Source organism: Equus quagga, chromosome 11, assembly GCF_021613505.1.
Source record: "Equus quagga isolate Etosha38 chromosome 11, UCLA_HA_Equagga_1.0, whole genome shotgun sequence".
NCBI lineage: Eukaryota > Metazoa > Chordata > Mammalia > Perissodactyla > Equidae > Equus > Equus quagga.
In genome coordinates this window covers 79,199,488-79,223,011 of record NC_060277.1, presented here as the reverse complement: position 1 = coordinate 79,223,011, position 23,524 = coordinate 79,199,488, and the positions used below count along the sequence as shown (strand labels likewise).

At 43.0% G+C, this 23,524-nt stretch overlaps 2 protein-coding genes and 1 non-coding gene across 3 annotated transcripts; 2 read left to right on the top strand and 1 right to left on the bottom strand.

The window, feature by feature from the left end:
- Positions 1–2,845: 2,845 nt before the first annotated feature.
- On the top strand, positions 2,846–6,692 carry PEX12 (peroxisomal biogenesis factor 12). The gene is made up of 3 exons (XM_046675920.1): positions 2,846–3,534; positions 3,855–4,408; positions 5,425–6,692. The coding sequence occupies exons 1-3, from the start codon at positions 3,409–3,411 to the stop codon at positions 5,822–5,824; spliced, it is 1,080 nt and encodes a 359-aa protein (XP_046531876.1). The 5' UTR covers positions 2,846–3,408; the 3' UTR covers positions 5,825–6,692.
- Positions 6,693–7,514: 822 nt separating this feature from the next.
- LOC124247985 (Z30 small nucleolar RNA) lies at positions 7,515–7,611 on the bottom strand. Its single transcript, XR_006890874.1, has one exon. It is a non-coding gene; the product is annotated as a Z30 small nucleolar RNA (small nucleolar RNA).
- A 7,730-nt stretch (positions 7,612–15,341) lies between these two features.
- SLFN14 (schlafen family member 14) lies at positions 15,342–23,004 on the top strand. Its single transcript, XM_046677777.1, has 4 exons — positions 15,342–16,401; positions 18,044–18,169; positions 19,045–19,759; positions 21,759–23,004. Exons 1-4 carry the CDS (start codon positions 15,342–15,344, stop codon positions 22,591–22,593), a joined length of 2,736 nt encoding a protein of 911 aa, XP_046533733.1. The 3' UTR covers positions 22,594–23,004.
- The last annotated feature ends 520 nt before the right edge of the window (positions 23,005–23,524 follow it).

Genomic DNA, 23,524 nt, shown 5'->3' with positions numbered 1-23,524 from the left:
CCCCCCCCCCCCCCCCCCCACCCAGTACATAGTTGTATATCTTAGTTGCAGGTCCTTCTAGTTGTGGGATGTGGGACGCCGCCTCAACATGGCCTGACGAGTGGTGCCATGTCCGTGCCCAGGATCCGAACCCTGGGCCGCCGCAGTGGAGTGCGTGAACTTAACCACTTGGCCACAGAGCTGGCCCCCCAGCCCCTCTTATTCAATTTGTAAATTATGTATTTTTATTTATTTCCCTTCCCAATTAGACTGTAAATTCCATGAGGGCAGATATCATGTCTCTTTTTATTACTACTTTATACCCAGAGCCTAACATGATGCCTGGCACATAGGAGGTACTCAATATTTATTGAATAAATGAATGAATGTCCACAAAGTACTAAAACTAGCATTTAAGACCCTCCATAATTCACTTAAATCTACTTTCAACATATTCCTACTGTTCCTTTTTGTGGCTCTACATTTAAAGCCAACTTAATAACTTTCTCCTTATATACACTCCTCCTGCTCCCTTAGCTTGGAAAGCCCTAACACCATCACTGTGACTTACCCCAAATGTACTCATCTTTTGAGGTCCACCTAATCCACAAAACTTTCTCAGTGGACATCTGTTATGATGAGTACAGGAGGTACCAGGTTACATCACTGTATTAGAAAGCAACTGGCAGAGAGAAGCTGAGATTAAAAAAAGAGGTTAGAAACAATGTTCTTTCTTTTGTTTGGTTACATAGGCCAATATAGGCTTCCTGTTTAAGCCAGTTTGAATGGCCTTATTTTTCCCATCTGGTGGTTCTCTCTTCCTCTAAACTCACACCATATTAACCTATCTGATGGCTCTTAATACCTTTTAACAAGCGCTATCACTTTTTATGTGTCTTTGCTACTACATCATAAACCTGAAGGTGGGATTTGTAATAAGTGTCTATTATTTGTTGGCTGCAATACTTGACATTTGTTATTTTTGACTGTCTTTCCGTTTTCTCATGTAATAACTTAGTTTCCTTTTGGAGTATCTTCAAAGGACTATTAATCAAGGTGTCTTGCCCCCTTCTGGCTAACAGTGAAACAGTAGAGAGGAAATCTGAACTAAGATAGGGCAATAGGAATTTGAATCATAAGTGCAGTGACAGAAATGTGTTGAAGCTCATTCACTGCAAAACGTTGCCTGGGTAAGACTTTCCCAATTCTTGCTAGTGAGATCCAATAGGATTGTGTAGTTCTGTCTTTCAGAACTGGCTTTCTTACTTTGTTAGCTACTCCATATATTTCTAATACCTTTCTTTTTAGTTTAGCCTGTTTCTGTTGAAGAACCCTAACTGATACAAATGTTTAACTCTCTGCTTGTTTTAGTTGATGCTATTTCTCAACTTTGCCTTTTTGCCATTCACTTAAGAAACAGCTGTACAGGGGCCAGCCCAGTGGCGCAGCGCTTAAGTTTGCACGTTCCGCTTGTCAGCGGCCCAAGGTTCACTGGTTTGGATCCCGGGTGTGGACATGGCACCGCTTGGCAAGACATGCAGTGATAGGCATCCCACATATAAAGGCGAGGAAGATGGGCATGGATGTTAGCTCAGGGCTAGTCTTCCTCAGCAAAAAGAGGAGGATTCACAGCAGTTAGCTCAGGGCTAATCATCAAAAAAAAAAAGAGAGAGAGAAAAACAAAAGAAAAGGCTGTATATAACATCTACCATTAAGCAGACACCTAATATGTGCCAGGTGCACATATTAGAGATAATGAAACAGCATCTCTAGTCCTTAAAACTCTGTAAGGTAAAAACCTTATTTCAATGTGACTTTTCTCTGGCAGGTATTTTGGTAGAGGAAAAAACACTTTTTGGAACTATAATTATGGTTAACTTCCAAGATTTTCTCTCCTATTCAAACAATTAAACCCAAATCTTGTTTTTGAGGATTCTCAAACAAACCAATTATCTATCTTTATACCATAAGGTCCTCTAGGGCCATGTGTAAGACCTTCTATTGCTAGCTATTTAGCCCAGGGTGGGGGAGGGGTTGCAGAGGGAGAGAAGTTGAACTTTAAGGCTTATCCAAGTTCAACAAAACTCTATCAGCAATTCTAACGAGGCAAAGTTGCATACGATGTAAAAGCACTTCACTAACAGTAAGATAAATTATATGAACTTTGGTAGGCAAACAATGAAAAGTACCTTCTCTGTCAAGCCTCCCCAGTTCATCCTAGTTAAAATTCAATAGGATCCCTCCGTCTTAGCGTTGAATTCATATCGCTAACGTGATACATCCCAGCGTGTACAAGGGTAGGAACCATTTTCACCTACTGCAGCACGTGTCTAGAGTTAGGCTTGAATGTAACCAAACCTGGAAGATAGTTAAACTACCAGCTTGAATGAAAAGTAATCGTCTCAAGTTTTGAGGAACAGCATTCTAATCATCCTTCTCTCTAACCGGCAGCAATAATGCTAAGGCTTCCATCTCCAGCTACGTCGCTCCAAAGCCTTCCCGAAAGGTAGCTGAATATAAATTAACCACCGCCCCCGCCCCGCACCGAGAGAGACTTCGCATCTGCATATTCCCTTTCGTCCCTCTGCCACTAACTCGATCGCCCGCGGAAACAAAGGCCTCGGCGCGGGGCCGAGCTCCCGCTCCTCTGCACAGAGAAATTCAAAGTGCCAGCTCCCCACCGAAGATGGGATGCAAAACCACCTACGGAAAGCAAAACAAACGAGGCCCAAGCGCCGCCTTTACTGTCAGCGGGGGCGGAAGCGGCAGTACTGGTGCGGTCATAGAGTTTTCTAATTCCGGTTTCGGGGCCACATTCGGGGCTAGAGCGCCTCTCCTCCGCCGGCCGTCCCCACGCCGGGCGCTCGTATTTCCGGGTCCGGCTTCTGTCACAAAGCGGAGGCCCCGCGTCAAACGTGGCCTGGTGGGTCCTTCGCGCCTGTACTGGGGTCGGCGCGGAAGGACCGGGGCGGGCGGGGGTACTTCACAGCCGACAGCTGGAGCCGGTCCTCTCGTACGGCCCCGCGTTGGCACCTCTGCCCGCAGAGCCGGCTGGCTTTTGAGCCCTCAGGATTGAGTCCCTGATCCGCAGCCTCCAGGACTGCAGGTCGAGAGGACAGCGCTCCTTCGCCCATAGCTGTCCCCCATAGTCACGCTCTGCCCTGTGAGGTGCATTTGACAAGTCACCTCCACACTCCCACCTCTTCCACCACGTCTGCCTTAACTGCGTTCTTAACCTGCTAAATTTGAGACCCCTCCCTCTGCCTCTAGGAGAGGTCCCCCCCCCCCCGCCCCCCGCATAATTGAGAGAGGAGTTACGTTATCCTGCAGAAAGATTACTTTTAAGACTGAGCACCCATTTAATACCCTAAGAAAGTTCATGTTTAGAGAGTTTGTGGGCAAAGTGAAACCCAGTGCACACAGGAAACTATGGCTGAGCACGGGGCTCACATCACAACTGCTTCTGCGGTGGATGACCAGCCATCCATCTTTGAGGTGGTAGCACAAGACAGTTTAATGACAGCAGTGAGACCTGCTCTTCAGCATGTGGTCAAGGTAAGGTATTAATTCTCTGAAAAGTTTTAGGGACGACTGGGCAAAAACCAAACCAATAATTTGAGTTTATTTGATAGCACACGTTTTGAAATAACCAATTAGCATGTAATTCATATCCTATGATTTATCAGTTATTGAGTCCCTGTTATGTGTAGAGGTCTGTACCGAATACCCAGCACTTCAGGGAGGTTAGGGTAGACCCCAAAAGAAGTGACTTGGTTAAATCCAGTGTAGAATTGAGGGGAAAAAAGAAATATAAATACATGGCATAGCAGCAATGTAATGGAATGAATTTCATTTATTGATTTATTTTGCTTTAGGTTCTTGCAGAATCCAATCCTGCCCACTATGGCTTCTTTTGGAGGTGGTTTGATGAAATCTTTACCCTGCTAGATCTTCTGCTCCAGCAGCATTATCTATCTAAAACCAGTGCCTCATTTTCTGAAAACTTTTATGGCTTAAAGAGGATTGTAACGGGAGATACGCACAAGCTTCAGAGATTGGCCAGTGCTGGTCTCCCAAAGAAGCAGCTCTGGAAGTCAGTTATGTTCCTGGTTCTTCTTCCCTACCTGAAAGTGAAGCTGGAGAAGCTGGTTTCTAGCCTGAGAGAAGAGGATGAATATTCTATCCATCCCCCTTCTTCTCGCTGGAAACGATTTTACAGAGCCTTTCTGGCAGCTTACCCATTTGTTAACATGGCCTGGGAAGGCTGGTTTCTTGTACAACAACTTCGATACATCCTTGGAAAGGCTCAGCATCACTCCCCACTGCTGAGTCTGGCTGGAGTCCGGCTAGGTCGACTTACACTTCAGGACATACAGTCTCTGGAGCACAAACCAGCAGAGGCCAGCAGGATGCAGCAACCAGCCAGAAGGTAAGGCCTTAACATCTCCCCCAAATCTTTGCTTATTAAATTCTAAAATCTTATCCCCATTTTATGAAATTCACCTCCCTCAGTCCACTTTGAGGCAGTTCATAAAATCACAGAAAAATTCTTGTGTCCGTTGAACAAGGACTGCCATCCTGGTAAGCTTCCTCCTCGTACTAGCTATATTTTCATGAATACTTGCTATGCACCAGGTGTTTTACATGCATTATCTCAATCCTCATCAACTGCAAGAAATAAAGGCAGTAGCCCCATTTAACAGTTGAGGAAACTAGGCCCTAACAGCTAAGTACCTTGGCAAGGCCACACAGCTAGGAGGCCGAGCTGAGACTCAATCCAGATCAATACAATTCTAAAGACTGTGCATTAACTACAATGCTACACCGCTTTTAGTGTTTGTGTTCTCCTGCAAGTTCAAATATATTCCTCAATACTGCTAAGTTATTTTTTAAGTGAGTTTTTTTTCTGGATATACTGTCTTCCACCAAACAAACAAAAAAGTTTATATAATCAATGTTTCACTAATTTCTTTCTCAAAACACAAAACACAGAAAACCTTAGTCATTAAAAACAAAGCTTAGAGCCAGCCCTGATGGCCTAGTGGTTAAGTTCAGCCCACTCGGCTTTGGCAGCCTGGCTTCAGTTTCTGGGCGTGGAATCACACCACTCATCTGGCAGCAGCCATGCTGTGGCAGCAGCTCACACAGAAGAACTAGAAGGACTTGCGTCTAGAATATACAACTATTTACTGGGGCTTTGGGGAGGAAAAAGAAAACAAAAAACAAAGCTTAGCTCCTATACTCCTCAAACACTGTAAGTCAGAAAGAGGGAATAATTTAGAACAGATCTTTAAGGAGACACTGCCAAGCTAAGAACTATTCAATCCCCAAACTGAACCAATGATTCTGATGAAAACTGCATAAATGCATTTATATTAGTCATTCTGTGATTATACGTAAACAAACAGTTTCTCCTTTTGCCTCCTTATTTTACTCTCCCAACAGCATTAGTGAGAAGATAAAGTCAGCGTTGAAGAAAGCTGTGGGGGGCGTTGCCTTATCCCTCTCTACTGGCCTTTCTGTGGGTGTATTCTTCCTGCAGTTTCTTGAGTGGTGGTACTCATCTGAAAATCAAGAAACCATCAAATCATTGACTGCCCTGCCTACTCCACCACCGCCTGTACACCTAGACTACAATTCTGATTCTCCTCTGTTACCCAAAATGAAGACTGTGTGCCCACTGTGTCGTAAAACCCGGGTGAACGATACTGTTCTTGCCACCTCTGGCTATGTGTTTTGTTATCGCTGTGTGTTTAATTACGTGAGAAGTCACCAAGCTTGTCCTATCACAGGTTATCCAACAGAAGTACAACATCTAATTAAACTGTACTCCCCTGAGAACTAAATGGGATTAGCATCTTATCTCACAACAAAATTATTGCACTGAAAGGCCAGAGGGCTGGTTTTTTAGCATGGTACATAGCATTGTTTGATACTTCTTAGCCTCAATTCATAATTGTATGAACTTTAAACAACTATATGGATTTCCTTAAAAGGATATACCCATTGATCTTAACCTTTTAGCCTGCTCCCTAGACCCCTACTTAGAGTTGACCAAGCTGTTCTAGAATAAGAGAATCAGGAGTGGCAGGGGATGTGGAAGGCCAGTGTAGAAGAAGTGGATAAAAGAGGATAATTAGCACAGAAGCTTTTCTTATCTCCTTCCTTAAAGGACAAGAGGTATAGATGCTCTCAGGAAAAACCCAAGCTAGACCTCAGAAAGTGGGTGGTGAAGGGGAGGCAGGCTTTTTCTTTAGAAAAGAAAGCATTTATGTGCCTATGAGGAATAGATTTTATCGGTTTGCAAACAATGTGAAATGTGGACCTGCTCTTTATAAAAATACTTAGAAACACTTGAAAAAAACAATGGCTCCTTCCATAGGCTGTGACCCATTAATTAAGTAACATCTGCTATAGTCTGTCAACTTTTAAAGATTCCTTTATGAGCCATACATATCTTTCTTGGGAAACTGGTTAAAGGAAAATAGGGGTCAAGTGTATATAGAGAATAGTCTGAAGATTTCACTGTGAAAGCCAAGCTAATAAGCAATGAAGAGATGAAGTAAAATACTGATCTATGACTATGTAAAGAAAGCATCTTTCCATAGACTCTTTCTACTTGCTGTTAAGCGTTTGCTAAACTGGCATGAATTATTCTGGCTATCACTAGTTTCTATGAAACACTTAAGTAAATTTCAAGAATAAATGTTTTTTGGCAAAGAGCTGTCACATGTCATGATTACGTGGAAACTAAAAGATTACTTGAGGTGTTTAAAGTAAATTTTTCGGTCAGACCATCTTTGATTTTTTGAGATATTTCTGTATAAACATTTTGGTTTTTTTCGCTAATCCTTACTTGGAAAAAAAAAAAAAGTCCTCTACTCCCAACAGTGAGAATTCAGCCTTGTATAAAATACCTTGTATCAGGAATACTACAGAAACACTTAAGTTGCCTATGTAGAAAAATTCATATTAATGCTTTTATGCACCATAAGAAGAGTATAATGGATATTTGCAAAAATTCTTATTAAACTTCAAGATCTTACCAAAGCAAATACCATAGTTAATTAAACAAACTTTTTTTTTTTTTTTTTTTAAGATTTTATTTTTTCCTTTTTCTCCCCAAAGCCCCCCGGTACATAGTTGTGTATTCCTCGTTGTGGGTTCTTCTAGTTGTGGCATGTGGGACGCCGCCTCAGCATGGTCTGATGAGCAGTGCCATGTCCGCGCCCAGGATTCGAACTAACGAAACACTGGGCCGCCTGCAGCGGAGCGCGCGAACTTAACCACTCGGCCACGGGGCCAGCCCCCAAACATTTTTAATATAGTATAAGTCAGTAAGGGAACTGAACCAGATTTAGGATTGAAACAGCGTAGTCCTCCAGGAAGATATCAAAGTCAGGTTTTTCACCTAAGAAGGAAAACATGAAAGGATCAGTAATTCCAAAGAATATCAAAGAAACACTCTTATACATAATAAAACCAGTATCCAAATAGGCTAGAACATACCAGTGTAGAAAAACCACAACCAGAATCAGCTCAGAGAGAAGATTAAGGGATCATCCCCTGGTCAAAGCCAACACTGAAGCAATGGCAATACCAGGTCAGACTATACTTCACTCATCATCGCATCATTGCATTTCACCTCCTTGTATTATGTAACAGTAGCCCAAGACCCTCTTTGCACATCCAAGAAAACTAGGTTTATCTATGAAAGAAAAAAAAAAGTCTTTCTTTTAGACGAGTTTCAACCATGGGCTTTCAATACATATTTTATCTTCTACTATGTTTTGCTTTAAGCAACTGTGTCGTACAAAACTGCAAACTTGAACAAGTTTTGTTTTGGAGGGGGGCTGTTTCTGAAATACAGAGGAGGGTGGAGAAGCATTTACAGTTCAAAAACATGTTTTTGGTTTTTTTTAAATGAGCCCAAACACCGTGTATGATAAAATCTCAGGGATGTCTATGAAGGGATTTATAGTCTTGTTCTAAAGCAAAAGCTTTAGAAAAGATTTTCTACTAAATTCTTTTATAAGGTAAACTCCAGTTCATTTAATATACAATTTGATTTACAATTCTGCTGCCAACAAAGATAAAAAGTACAGTCACAAAATTTTTAAACCAGTATTTTCTATCTTAAGAGTCCAAGACCCAGAGAGGCTATGATTTGCCAAAGGTCCACAGCAAATTAACAGCAGAGCTGGAAAGAGAACTGAGTTCTGATTACAAGATTTATATTTTTCCACTACCAACTAAATATAAGGTTTTATTTCATTTTTCTCCAGGCCATGGGCAAGATAAAGGAAGCAATGCGAAGCCTGGGTAATTCACAACCCAGATAATCAACTTCTGAATGAGAAGGCTGACTGCATTTTACTTATTCTAAATGAAACCTCCTGGTGGTATACTATGGCTGACATGGAAAAGTACTAGGATCACAATGTCACCCTCTCCAGCCTTTCAAGCCCGGTATTGTCAATATCTGAATAATTCTGGACACACCACATGCTTCCTTCAGGCATCTATAAATGTCAATAGATTGATACTCCATAGTTGAAAACTGACAGCTTGTTGGTCTTTGTTCAGTGTCCACTATCCAGCAACTAAGCTCCACAGAGACAGGGAAACTAACAAAGTGCCTGTTTTTTCTCTCTCTCCTGATCCTCTATAGGTGAAGTAACTACACGTTAAAAATGAGGAAACAGGCTGAGAGAACTTAATTTAAGTAACTTTATCTAAAAGCATGAAACTTGTAAGCAGAGCTGCAAATGTGCTCCAGCCACACACAGCAGGCACGCTTTCCTAGTCTCTTCCTCAGTACACTTTGCTCCACCCGGAGTGCCTGCCCCATCCCTGTCAACCTGGAGAGCGCTCACTTAGTTTTAAAACCTTACTCAAACGTCATCTTCTCTGTTAAGTGGTCCCTAACTCCGAGTCATCCCCTCCTCGGACTCCCATCAGAGCACGCATCACACGCGGGTTACTCATCCATTCACATCCCCCACCTCCCTGTCTCTCCCACCAGCCCCATCACGGTGAGTTCCTAGAGAACCAGGACTGTGGCATACTGGCCTTCGCGTCCAGCACGCTCAGAATGGTGCCTGATACAGAGAGGAGGCTCAATAAATGACCGTCTAATTCAGTCAGCGAGCGACCTTCCCTACTAAACCCTAAACGCCCAGATTATAAAAGCATCAGCACAATTGGTAAAGCCTACTTACCTCCAACATTCCACGTAAGGACCATACCTCACGCATCTCTTAGCCCTCCTTCCCCCAGCTACCTAACAGCGCCCTGCGCAGGACAACCAATGCTTACACACAGCGGACCCTTAAAACTAATAAGGTCCAAACCCCACCAACTTCAGGGGAAAACGGCGAGAAACCGTCCTGGCGGGGAAACACGAATAAGGCCAGACCCAGGGCTCAAACCAAAGATCCATGCAGGAGTCCGCAGCCCGCTTTCCGGAGTCCTAAAACTGCTGCGCCCTAAGCTCTCAGTACGTTTGCCCCAGCCTGCAGACGCTGAAGGCAGCTGGCTCTCGGCCTTCGGCTCCCCAACAAAACTCACTTCCCGCCTCCCAACCGCCTCCGCTTCGCCGCGCCGCGGCGCCCCACAGTCCAGTGCGGCCCTCGCCGGACAACCAATCCCGCGGCGGCCAGTGGCTCACGTGGGCCACGAGGCGGGGCTGGTGCGAGGGGCAGCCAATCGGAGGGCGAGGCGGACATCAGGGGTGGGGCGGGCCGGGTGGTGGAAGCGCGCTTGCCGTCGCTGCTTTGCGGGGTGCTTTCTATTTTCGGAGATGGGGAAGTCGCTTTCTGGGCTCTGACCGTTTAGCTCCTGGCTCTCCATTTCCCGCCGTGGGGCTTTGGGACCGCTGTGAGGGGTGGTTTTCCCTGAGCTCGTTTCACAGTTGGAGAAGGCCGTCTGAGGCAGTTATGCCCTGGGCTTCCGGGAAGAAATATCGATTAAGACAGTGATCCAACACTGTTTTTTTGCGCTGGTCCGGATTCCCGCCTGAGGGTTGGGGGTTGGGGTGGACTCACATGGATGTGTCCCTCTCCGTCCAGGGGAACTCATTGGCTTTCCGGTTGCTTCGTAAATAAGCAAGAAGTGCCACAAGAAAAGTACAGCTAAATATTAAAGAAATGGGAAGGAGAGCGAGAAAGACTGGGAGAGGTGGCATTTTCTCTGGGTCTTGATAAATGGGAGGGATTTGAGAATTAGGTTCTGGTAGAGAGAATAACTCCAGAATTAAATGGCAAAGCATGGGGGAGCCTACCAAATTTAGGTAAAGTTGAAACATTGTAGTGTTTCTCAGAATTCAGTAAATTAGAAACACAAGGGGACCTGCCCGGTGGTTAAGTGCTCACGTTCCACTTCAGCAGCCCTGGGTTCACTGGTTTGGACACCGGTTGTGGACCTATGCACCGCTTATCAAGCCATGCTGTGGCAGGCATCCCATGTATAAAGTAGAGGAAGATGGGCACGGATGTTAGCTCAGAGCCAGCCTTCCTCAGCAAAAAGAGGAGGATTGGCAGCAGATGTTAGCTCAGGGCTAATCTTCCTCGAAAAATAAAAAAGAAACACCAGGAGCAAACAACAATATAGATGTCTTCCAGCATCAAAAACAAATAGGAAAAGCCCAAAATGCCTGGGGCACAACCCAGACTTACTGAATCAGATATTTTATTGAGATCATAATAGTTTATAACATTGTGAAATTTCAGTTGTACATTAGTGTCAGTCACCATGTACACGTGGCTCTTTACCCCTTATGCCTAGCCCCCAGCCCCCTTCCCTTCCGGTAACTACTAAACTGTTCTCTTTGTCCATTTGTTTACCTCCCACATATTAGTGAAATCATACAGTATTTGTTTCTGACTTATTTCGCTTAACATAATACCCTCAAGGTCCATCCATGTTGTTGTGAGTGGGACAATTTTGTCTTTTTTATGGCTGAGTAGTATTCCATTGTATATATACACCACATCTTCTTTATCGAATCATCAGTTGTTGGGCACTTGTGTTGCTTCCACGTCTTGGCTATTGTGAATAATTCGGCAATGAACATAGGGGTGCATAAGTCTCTTTGTATTGTTGATTTCAAGTTCTTTTGGTAAATACCCAGTAGTGGGATCCCTGGGTCGTATGGTATTTCTAATTTTCTGAGAAATCGCCATACTGTTTTCCATAGTGGCTGCACCAGTTTGCATTCCCACCAGCAGTGTATGAGGGTCCCCTTTTCTCCACATCCTCTCCAACATTTGTTATTTTTTTTCTTTGTAATTATAGCCAGGCATGTATATTTTTAATAAGTGCCCCAGGAGAGATTCTGAGTGACACCAAAGTTTGAGGACCAGTGATAGTGTTAAAGAAAGTGGGTGTTAGGAGATCTGAAAGAGGGGTCAAGATTTTGTTAGGGATGGTGGCTTGCTAGCTGTGTAGTTTAGGCTACTCTGGAGAAAGTGGAAGCTTTGAAGATTTCAGAGCCCAAGGAGGTAGGTGATCAGAGCTGCACTTTAGAAAACTCAGTATGCAATTGTGTATTTAAAGATTGAAGGAAGGCAGAGTGAAAGCAGAGGAAGCTATTGCAAACAATTGCAATGGTCAAGGTGAGAGCTAATAAGAGCCTAAATTAGGGCTGTGGCAGTGGTAATGGAGAGGTAGCCTATGAATGGCAGCATGAGGAATGGATGAGTGTCAGATAGGGATGGGTAGGACACGAAGAAATAAAAAGGAAGAATGGGGAAGAACAGAGGGTCTTCCATACCAGACCTACTAAGGACCTCCATTGTGCTTTAAGGATAGGAGAGGTTAGGCAGGGAAGAGAATGTGCCTTTGCACGTGGTGTTTCCTCTGCCTGGTTTTCCCTTCCTTCTCCATCTCTCTTTGTCAGCCTGGTGCATGCTTACTTGCAGGCTTCAGCTCAGATACCATCTCATTTAGGAAACCTTACCTCACAAGCATAGTTATTGTCACTCCTCAGAACACCCAGAGCACACCGTTCATACAGTGGTAGCTCTCCAGAGTGGCACTAGAGTGTAGTGGTCATGCATATGGACTATGTTTGCGAGCACCATGAACTCTCTGTTCCTTAGTTTCCCCATCTGTAAAAAGGGGATAATTATGGCTGGGAATTAAGGTAAATGGTAGAATTAAAAGTGATACAGAATTTGGAGGTGAAGAAATGTCAAAAAGGGTTAAAGTTGAATCTGATAGCAGGCCTTTGGGGTTTATGATGTTGCTGTGCTGATTATACATCATAGTATCCCTTCTGCCTCCTATCCTGGAAATGCTATTCAGCCAAACATGTATAAAGGATAATGCCAGCAAAGCAGAACTTTGAAGGAACAGTAACCTCAGTTAAAAAAACTAGGAATGTCCAGAAACCTATTTAAGAATGTTATTTCATCATAAACAAATTGAAGTAGAAACACAGAGTTGTCTGATGGTTTGATTTAGAGGGAGACAAGTATATTCGTTTCCTGTGGCAGCTGTAACAAATTAGCGCAAACTTGGTTGCTTGAACAACAGAAATTTATTCTCTCACAGACAGAAGTTTGACATCAGATTCACTGGGCAGAAATCAAGGTGTCGGTGGGGCTGTGCTCCCCCTAGAGGCTCTAGAGGGAAAATCCATTTCTTCTCTCCTCCAGCTTCCAGTGGCTGCGGGCTTTCCTTCACTCCACTCCACGTCACTCCAGTCTCTGCCTCTACGGGTCTCATTGCCTCCTCCTCTTTTGTGGGTATCAAAGCTCTCTCTGACTCCCCTTTGTGAGAACACTTGTAATTGGATTTAGGGCTAACCTGGATAATCCAGGATAATCTCCCCATCTCAAGATCCTCACTCCATCACATCTGCAAAGACCCTTTTTCCTTATAAGATAACATTTACAGGTTAATAACAATAATAAAAATAATAATTGGTAACTATTATTCAGCCTACTACAAGAAGCTTGATCCAGCTTAACCAGCATTCCCAAATGAGATAACTATCTCTTACCTGTTTATTTTTTCATTTGTTTTTTTAGTCATAAAAATAATTGATGTTCATTGTCGATCATTTAGAAAATACAGAAAAGTTAAAGGAAAAGAAAGAAAGGAAATTAAATGAAAAACAATTTTTAATCCTCTCACCCAGGGATAGCCAGCCCCTGACCAATGAGCATTTTTCTAGGCTGGGCCCAACAAAGAGGAAGAACAGGAAAAAGAGAATAAAAGTAAAGAGAATGGAACAAGCAACTCGGAAGGTAATGAAATAGGTTAATATCGCTCATAATGGATGTGTACACGGCAGCCTAATTTAAAATGGATGTAGAGCTTTGAAGTGAAATTAACCAGGACAGGAGGTGCTTGTATGATGTGTGGAAATGACGCTCAGTCCCTTAGAGGTGGAAAGTTTAGTTTTGGCCTCTCACTTGAAAACCCCTGAATTTTCCCAATACTACCTCATTCACTCCTAGAAGTCAGACCCTGGACTACTAATCTGCCTTGTCATAGGCTTTTCTTGAGTCCTTATCAGCCTTGCTCAGTGGGTCAATGTTATGAAGACTGGGGGAGTCTGGCAGGGTGCCTGCTCCTCCCAGGCTGATATCAAAGGGCAACAGGACTGTGACAGAAGGCAAACATTCAGACCAAAGCCAGATGTGGAACTGAAACAGCAAGAGGAAAAGCCAGAGCATCAGGTAAAAAAAAATTTTTTTCTTAAATCTCATCCATCTCCTTGTAGGTGCAGTTTATATCTGAGGGTATGAAAGACTTAGTAAAATAGTAGCTAAGGAGAAACTTGCAAAGGAAAATGAGTGAGAAATTTTGGAAAGAGTGGAAAACATATTCATAGGGAGCTACAATCTCAGAAAACTGTATCTATCATAGTAGCTACCAGCATCCAAGTAACGTCAATGAGACTTGGGAGTTATGCGAGTTTAGGCCTGCTAGTTCAGAAGCAATTAGATTTGGTCTGTGGGTCCCAGCAGGTGGAAATTATAAGGAGACAAATTACAGCTGACAATAAGGAAGCCATTTCTAACAGCTGTTGGAAAATAGAAGGGACCAATTCAAGAGGTGGTGAGATACTTGTCACTGGAGGTGGTCAAGCAGTTGCTGGAAAGCAGTTTGTTGGGAGTTGGGAATATTATAGAGAGGATTTAAGAATCAGGTAGATGGTTGGAACAGAAGATCTTTAAAGTCCCTTCCAACACTTCTGTGATTCTATGATATGAATAGAACGTTATCAGAAATTTCTCTAAGGAGCCATACATTTACATTTACCCGTAGGAGATGCTCACAGATGAAAAAATAATTCACGAGGTTGATTCTGGTTTGCCTGGAGGAAGTGAGAAGGAAACCAAGAGCAAACTAATGGCAGAGGAGGGTACAGGTCCTGCTGGATGCCTGCTTTTTTCCCTCTTGGTGGTTATAAACAATACCCACAGGGCCCCTGTTTTGCCAAGATCACACAGAAGAAATGGGTTCTCTTCTTCTAGTGGAAGAATTTTGGTTTGGGTTAGTAAATACTTTATTTCACAGTTAACAAAAGCTAAGGGAGTCATTTCTGAACTATTTGCTTCAGAGCTCTAATTTCAATTTAGGTGGCTATTCTCTGGTCTATGAAGCAAAAGGAGGTTGACCACTGTTTAGTAACTATGTCCCAAAGGCTCATGTTCTTTTCCAAGTCTTAGAGGTTCCCACCACACAGGGCAGAACTATTTGGAAGGAAGGAAAACTGCTTCTGCATCACACTGTACATGAAGAAACATACTTTTATAATTTAGAAGAACATTTGGTGTCAACTGACATTTAGGTGTAGAATAAAGCTTTTTAAAATGTATAAAATAGCACATAAAAATACCAAGTTTTATGTTTGTTTTTATAGATCTTCCACATCACATCTACTCAAAACTATACTCCCTTAGTTTTCTATTGCCTTCCTTTCTTTCCCCTTGGAATGATAAATAGGAGCATCTTATGCTTCAATTTCTAATTCTGCATATATCCTAATAACTTACTTTGGCTCCTGTGCCAACCCGTGCCCTTCATATCTGGGCTTACTGTTGGCACTTCCTGATTTTAAGTGAAAAGCAGCTAAAAATTTCAGCAATGTAAGTTTTCCATTATGGCAAAATATTAAGCATTCACCTTTATCTGTGCCCATTCACGCTGGAAAGGCTAAGAATCTGGGCAAAGTTGTTAGAAAACAATAATATCAAAGGTTATTTCCAATGTTAAAACGAATCTCCAATAATTTAAAGCTTTGAAGAAAATATTGTGACCTCTGGAGTTCTTGTCAATGTAGAAAAAGCATTTCTGTCCTGATGACCCCTTTCTGTTATTGTCTGGAGCACAGAGGGGCTGCTGTGATGGAGAGTCTCAAGACTGACACGGAAATGCTCTATCCTGAGATAACTGTAGAAGTGGGCAGAGTGACTTTTGGAGAAGAGAACAGGAAGAAGATGACCGACAGTTATTTGAAAAGAACTGAGAATTCTAAAATCATCCAAGCTACATGTGCACTGTTAAATTCTGGAGGGGGTGTGATCAAAGCGGAGATCGATGACAAAACTTATAATTACCGATGCCATGGGCTGGGACAGGATCTGGAAACTTCTTTTCAAAAGCTCCTTCCTTCAGGTTCACAGAAATACCTTGACTACATGCAGCAGGGGTGCAATCTCCTGATTTTTGTGAAGTCATGGAGCCCAGATGTTTTCAGCCTCCCCCTCAGGATTTGCAGCTTGCGCTCCAATTTATATCAGAGAGCTGTGACTTCCGCTATCAACTTGAATGCCAGCAGTGCCCTGGAACTTCTCAGAGAGAAGCAGTCTAGAGCTCAGAGAGGAAGATCGAGGGTGAAGGAGCTGCATCCTCAGAAAGTTCTTGACAGAAACATTCAGGAAGAGGAAGATATGAGGATGTTTGCCTCAGAATTTTTTAAAAAGGACAAGCTCATGTATAAGGAGAAACTCAACTTCACTGAGTCAACACATGTCGAGTTGAAAAGGTTCACCACCAAAAAGATTGTCCCTCGGATTAAAGAAATGCTGCCTCATTATGTGTCTGCATTTGCCAATACTCACGGGGGATACCTAATTATTGGGGTGGATGATAAGAGCAAAGAAGTGTTTGGATGTAAGAGAGAAAAAGTGAACCCTGACTTATTAAAAAAAGAAATAGAAAACTGCATAGAAAAACTGCCTACCTTCCACTTCTGCTGTGAGAAGCCAAAGGTGAATTTCACTACCAAAATCTTGAATGTGTACCAAAAGGATGTTCTGTATGGTTATGTCTGTGTGGTTCAAGTGGAGCCTTTCTGCTGTGTGGTATTCACAGAGGCCCCGGATTCCTGGATCATGAGGGACAATGCTGTCACAAGGCTGACAGCTGAGCACTGGGTGGCCATGATGCTGGATATTCAGTCAGGTAAAGCAGAAGTCATTATTCAGTCAGCTGGGAGGAACCCCCTCCTCTGCCTTCTGTGGTTATTTGGTCAGATATTTTAGTTTAAGAATGGAAAGCTGGGGGGGCTGGCCCCATGGCCGAGTGGTTAAGTTCGTGCGCTCCGCTGCAGGCGGCCCAGTGTTTCGTCGGTTCGAATCCTGGGCGTGGACATGGCACTGCTCGTCAGACCACTCTGAGGCAGCATCCCACGTGCCACAACTAGAGGAACCCACAACGAAGAATATACAACTATGTACCGGGGGGCTTTGGGGAGAAAAAGGAAAAAATAAAATCTTTAAAAAAAAAAAAGAATGGAAAGCTGGGGCTGGCCCCGTGGCATAGTGGTTAAGTTCTGTGTACCCTCCTTGGGCGGCCCGGGTTCTCAGGTGCAGATTCCTGACATGGATCTACACCACTCATCAAGCCATGCTGTGGTGGCGACCCAAATATGAAATAGGGGAAAGATGGACACAGATGTTAGTTCAGGGCCAATCTCCTACACTGAAAAAAATAAATAAATAAAAATAGAAAGCTGTTTTTGCTTACAAACATTCTCCCATTACAGGATTCTTTCCCAAACATTTTTAGTTCCAAAGGCTCAGAATATGAACGCTTTGAGGTCAAGAAATTCTTGGATGTTAGTCTGCTTTGGAAAAGTTATACTTTGCCGTCAGCCATTAATTAGCGGAAGTTCCCTTTTAGGCACTGTAAAGGCCTGTTGAAAAAAGGTTGCAGGTTGATATTCATAGTCAAAATGTTCATCAATAGTCTCACTCTAAAGATATTTCAGAGAAACATTAAGAATGACTCTTCACTAATTCTTTCAAGGGAAACTAACTGACGAATCTGAACTGTTTTTGTAACATTAGGAGCTAATACCTTAAAACCTGTGGGTTTGAGGCACCACCAAGTGGGGGAAAACTAATGTAAAAGGAGATGCTGGAGCAGGGGATGGCGCTGGGGGAGGGCGCCTTTTGATGTTTTCACATCCCTTGCAGTTTTGCTCAGAATCAGCCCTGAAGATTTCTAATCACTCCATAAAGGACTTATAGGCCGAACGAGGCTCCTCAGTTTGCTTTCATGGTCAATACGTTCCAAATTTGATAAAAGAAGCTTGAGTGAAGACTTGAGTGATTTTATTGGATTATTCTTTCTCGTGTCCTAAATTTGTTTACTTTTCTCATACCCCACCCCACCCCCCGCCACTAGGGATCCTTCTACCTTCTATCCATCGGAACCTTGGATGGGGACTTAAACGACAACTATAACAATATAAAAAAATACTGTGCTTAACTTTTCCTGATCCCCACTAGAAGCCTGTCCTCTTAGAGACACCTGGAATCAGAGTATTAGAGTTGGAAGGAACCTTAGGGATCATTGCAGGAGAGAGAGGTCAAATGACTTGCCCGAGATGAGTCGCACAGTGACTTAGGAGATGCGTGACCCTGCAGGAGTCCCCAGACTTCCTTTCCTAACATATGTGAATTGCTTCAGGCAAAGAAAGCGTGAGTCAGCTCAGGCAGGATGCACATCACATGTCTCCAATAGGAAGAGCAACAGAAGTTCTTTGCCTTTGTCCTTTTCCTTTTCGTCTGACACAACTTTCCGTGCATTCGTTCGGCAGCCTCCACTCGGGCCACAGGCCACAGTCTTCCCCTGAGCCCACCAGCTTCATCTGCACTGAGAAGCCCGTCATTTCCCACAAAAGTCTGGGAATTTAAGGGGGCTCTACAACAACGTTTGTTTCCAGGTACTCCTTCTTGATTTCAGCTGAGGGGACTATTTGCTTTCTAAAATTCAGTTGGGAGGAATTGGTGACAATTAGTCCAAGTCTTTCTCCTTAGGGAAGGTCAAATGTAGGCTGTAGCAGACATAATGGTCCCAGATGGCCAACTCTTGTTTTCCAGTCATCAAAGCCACACTATACGTCTGTGTGCTTTGGGGCTTCCAGTCACATATAGCTTTTGTTCTCCAAATTTGAGAGAATTTAGGAATTTTCCTCGATTCTTTAGGTCTATACCACAAGAGACTGCCCCCTGGCTTTCCAGTGCAGCAGAAGGTGAGCCATGGGGTTCTAAAGCACAATTTCTCAACCTTGGCACTATTGACATTTGGGTCAGATCACTCTTTGTTGACAGGGGCGGCTCTGTGAATTGTAGGATGTTTAGCAGCAGTCCTGGCCTCTCCCCTCTAGATTCCAGTAACACCCCTCCAGCTGTGACAATCAAAAAATTTCCAAACATTGCCAAATGTCTCCTGGGGGCAAAACTGCAACAGTTTAAGAATCATTGTTCTAAAGGGAAGTTCTAAGTTCCCCCAAAGCATCAGGTTTACAAAAAAAACTTAACAGGAAGGAATCCCTTCTTTGCAGCAATGGACCATTTGGGGTTAAGGAGAGGGTGCTAGGAGGCTGTTCTGTGGAGACCCCTCCCTGCTTGCCTTCGCCTGCAGGAGAGCTGTCAGGAATGGGAACTTTACAGTCCTGGCCTTGAAGACGCAGTGCTTTCTTTGCAGACAAGGAAACCCATAGTTCCATAGCTAGACTCATTTCTTCTTATGAGGTGGCAGGAATACTTAGGATATGCCTTCGTGAATTTTAGTAACTCCTATTCCTTGAATTTTCAGTGACACAGGAAGAGATACAATTTAAACCAGAATCCCTCTGTAAGAAGCTATTCTCAGATCATAAAGGACTGGAGGAATTAATGAAGACACAGATATATCCTTGTTCTCAGGGGATTGTGATATTTTCTAGAAGCTGGGCGAGTGACGTTGGCTTAAGGAAAGAGTGGAATGTCCTGTGCGATGCTCTCCTAATAGCAGTTAACAGCCCCTTGGTACTCTATACAATCTTAATAGACCCCACCTGGACTGGAGGGCTTGCCTATGCCCGAAGCACTGCTCATCAGTTAAAGCAGAAACTGGGAACTGTTGGTGGTTACACAGGGAAAGTATGTGTCATTCCAAGGCTGATACACCTGCCCAGCACGCAGTACAGACCTGGTGAAATCGCCATGCACTACCCCCAATCCTACAGGCTTGCCAGTGAAAATGAAATGGAAGACCTGTTGCAGGCCCTTATTGTGGTCTCACTGAGCTCCAGATCTCTTCTGAGTGACCAGCTGGGCTGTGAATTTTTCGACTTGCTCATAGCGGAGCAGGGTGAGCTGCTCTCAGAGAGCCTTCGGGAGACACGAGAATTGTTCATCCACTGCTTTCCAGGAACCAGGAAGACAGCCCTAGCCATAAGGATCATGGAGAAAATGAAGGATTTGTTCCACTGCAAACCAAAAGAGATCCTCTATGTTTGTGAAAGTGACTCCTTAAAGGATTACGTGACGTAAGAGTTTCACTAATTAAACACAAGAAATGTATTTACTCAGTCTTTTCAACAGTATCACGAAAGTAATTTGTGTTTTTAGTTTAAGATTTTGCACTGCCTCAGCTGCATAAGTGCAAGGAGCCCAGACTACATACACATTTCCAAGTGATACTTGCAAAAGTGGTACTTTGCAACGTTCAGACTTAAACATCTCATTATAAATTAGCCAAGGATGCATAACTTTAAATTTATATAACTGGAAACATTAATTTTTTCGCAGATTGTGAAAATTTAAAGAAAATTTAAGAAAAGTAGAAATGAACCTATCTTGCTTTACATATACTTTTTGCTTGATACTTAATGCTTGAAGTCCTAAGGTATTTCAGTTAATTAGACATTATACCTAACAGGAACTTGAATTGAAATACCATTTGATTTTGCTTATAAAATATTTTAATTTGTTTGACTGTTCTGAATCAATAATTTTAGAAAACATGCAAATTTGCTTCTGATTTAAATCTTTAGCTTTCACATTAGTAAAAGAAATTGGTTGCTATCCAATCTAGCAAATGGGGGCAAACTCATTTGCTAATAAATCTTTTTGGGCATCATTTATATGCTAGGTACTGTATACATTTAGTGTTAGTGGGAAAAAAACACATTGAAGACCTTGTCATAAAGCCCAATAAGGGAGACAAAGAAAAAAAATAAGCAATGTGAGTATTGTGTAATTAGCATGATAATAAAGATATGCTTATCTCAACTTAGGCTGGCTTTAGTCACTTAGTCACTTAGACAGCAAATACTCCCCAGTGAAGAAGATCCTTGGGCACACTCTTAAGAAGTCAGTAGAAGTAAATAAAATGAAAGTGTTTTAGGCAAAGGGCACATTAAGTACAAAGTTACAGAGACACTAGAGAACCAGAAAAGCAGGTTTGACTGGAGCAGTGAGGGAGTGTGGGTTTGTGGCAGGTGATGAAGTTGGAAAGGAGATAGATGCCAAATTATGAAGGATCTTGTAAACTGTGCTAAGGGCTGTGTCCTTCTTTATGCTTCGTAGGCAAGTTTAAAAATATCACAGTCAAAAGACAAATTCAGTTCAACAAATATCTATTAAACCCCTAATGTGAGGGGGGTACAGAGATGGCTAAGAACCAATACCTTTCTTCAAGAAGTCTACACCATCCTAACTGGAAGAGAAGAACATGAATAGCTACGATTCAAGGCACAGGGAGTAAAGCTGCAGGGACTGCACACGTAAGACCAGGAAATCTGCAGGGATGAGTAATGTTACCTGGATCCAAATTAGAGGAGGCAAGAAACAACTAAGTTTGTTTATATATATAATGGCATATATATTATAGCATATATATGCTAAAACATATTATAAAGGAACATTGAGCTAAGTAAACAGGGTAGAAGCTCCAGAGAGGCATAGCCCTGTAGATTTGTTACCCTATGTGACAGGTCACAGAATTCAGCAACCTCTTGATGTTTTTCTTCCCAAAATCGAAAGAGCCTACAGGTTTTGTACTACCAGGAAGTGGGGAAACAGGATTTGCTCTGGAGGAATTTCTATCAGCCCATACCTCTTTTGCATATAAAAATTATGCTATGCCTCTAGGTGATAGTTCTCCAGCTCTAAAAAGGACAGAAAGTAAAGAAGTGGTAGTAACAAGTGTAAATTACTTTTGAGATTTCCTTTAGATGTAAGGAGCTTGTCAAGCAGCGGAAATAGACTACTAATAGAAACAATAAAATCTCCTACCTGGGTTCATTTTAAAAGCTTCACATGCAATTTAACTAGATAACCCCAAAGAGTAGAGTTTGCAATTATGTATTCTGTCTGTCAAGTAACTTATAACAGAGCACTTTTGTAGTATCCAGGATGCTACAGAATCAATGATTTGGCCTGCAGATGAAAACTAGCCTCTGATTCCAATCCAGAGAGCAACGAATGCATGGTGTTCCCTTTGTTTATATGCCTGAAACCCTATTTTCTCTTTTATCCTTACAGCCAGAAAACCACCTGCCAAGCTGTGACCCAGAAAACCTTCATGCAAGGGGAGTTCCTAAAGATTAAACACATAGTGATGGATGAGACTGAGAATTTCTGCAGTCAATATGGAGACTGGTACACGAAAGCTAGGAGCATCACCCATCCAAAGGTGAGAGGGGCTGGAACCGAGAACCTTCACCATGGGATTCTCTGGCTTTTTCTTGACCCTTTCCAAGTCCATCATGGAGCTGTCAATGGCCTTCCCCCTCCATCTGCTCAGTTTCCTCGAAAAACAATCACCAATGGGATCCACTGTGCTCTGGAGATAGCAATGGTCATGAAAGAAGAAATGAAGAAGATCAAAGAAAACCCTCCCTCCAACATGTCCCCGGACACATTGGCATTGTTCAGGGAAGCTTCCTACAAGGAAGCAATGTGTGCCCAGGCTCTGCCTGGGGTGTGTGAGACAGAGACTAACATGACAACAGAACAGATTGCGAAACACGTGGCAGAAAGATGTCACAACCTGTTCCAATGTGGTTACTTGCCCAAAGATATAGCAATTCTGTGCAGGAGAAGGGAGGACAGAGGACGCTATGAGCTTGCACTGCTAAAAGCAATGAAATTAATGGAGACCCACGGAGCAACAGAAGTTGTGTTCAGCCAGGCTGCCGGTGTTTTGGGCAGTCATATCGTTTTAGACAGTATTCAGCAGTTTTCAGGCCTGAAGAGGAATATTGTGTTTGGTCTCAGTCCAGAATGTGCCCTGTCAGACGAATTTCATAAGCTCTGCTTTGCCTCAAGAGCTATTAAACACCTCTACCTGCTTTATGAAAAGAGAGCAGCCTTCTGAAAATTATTTCAAATACAGGAAGGGAGAAAGAGCAAAGTCCCCTCTCCCAGACGGGCACAGAGTGCAGCAACTCTTTTTTCAGACAGGGGCAGCTACTCTTTCCCATATTATAAGTGAGGAAATCAAGGCACACTCAGTGTGGTGTGGAGCCACAGAAATGACTCTTGGGTCTAACCCTTCTAGTCTATTTGCAGTGTCACTGTCCTTTTCCCAGTCCACTTCACCTCCTCCCTGTACAATTACAACAGACTTATAATTGGTCCCCTGCCTCCAGTTTTCCTAGACCGATCCAACTTTCATCCAGTTAACCAGAGAAGTTCTCCTCAAATAGAGAACTGATTTTGTGACATCCCCTGCTAATGTGTCTTCAGTGAGTCCCTGCTGTCTTCCAACCAAACCAATTTTCAAGGCTTTCCATGCTACACCCTGACTTACTCTCCTAACGCATCCTTTATTATACTTCCATTTCCCAATGTTTCTAATGCACTGCAGCCCGCCTGGCCTATCTTGGGGGCGGGGGTAGGATGTCCTCCAGGCTACTTACTTTGACTGGGTGTCTCAAGGGTAGCACCTTGGTTGGCACCTCAAACTGGCTACAGGTCTCATGCTTTCTAGGTGCAGAACTTGATTTCTCCTTTGCACTGACTCTGGATCAGTCTTTTGCGGATGGCTTTATGCTAATCAAGCTCACAAAAGACCAATGCATAAATAAAAATGCCACCCTGTCAATTTGCAGTGAGGGTTGTAGTAATAAGTGGGCCAGATGCTTTTGCTAATCAGTACATTCAATGTAACATAGGAAGCCAAATTTTATAAGCATAGCTTTGCAGCAATGGGAGCTGGTAATCTGATTCAAATGTATGAAGACTTCAGGCTATGTTAGACTGTTGCAGTCATCTCTAAAATAGGGATATTTCCACCACAAGGACTA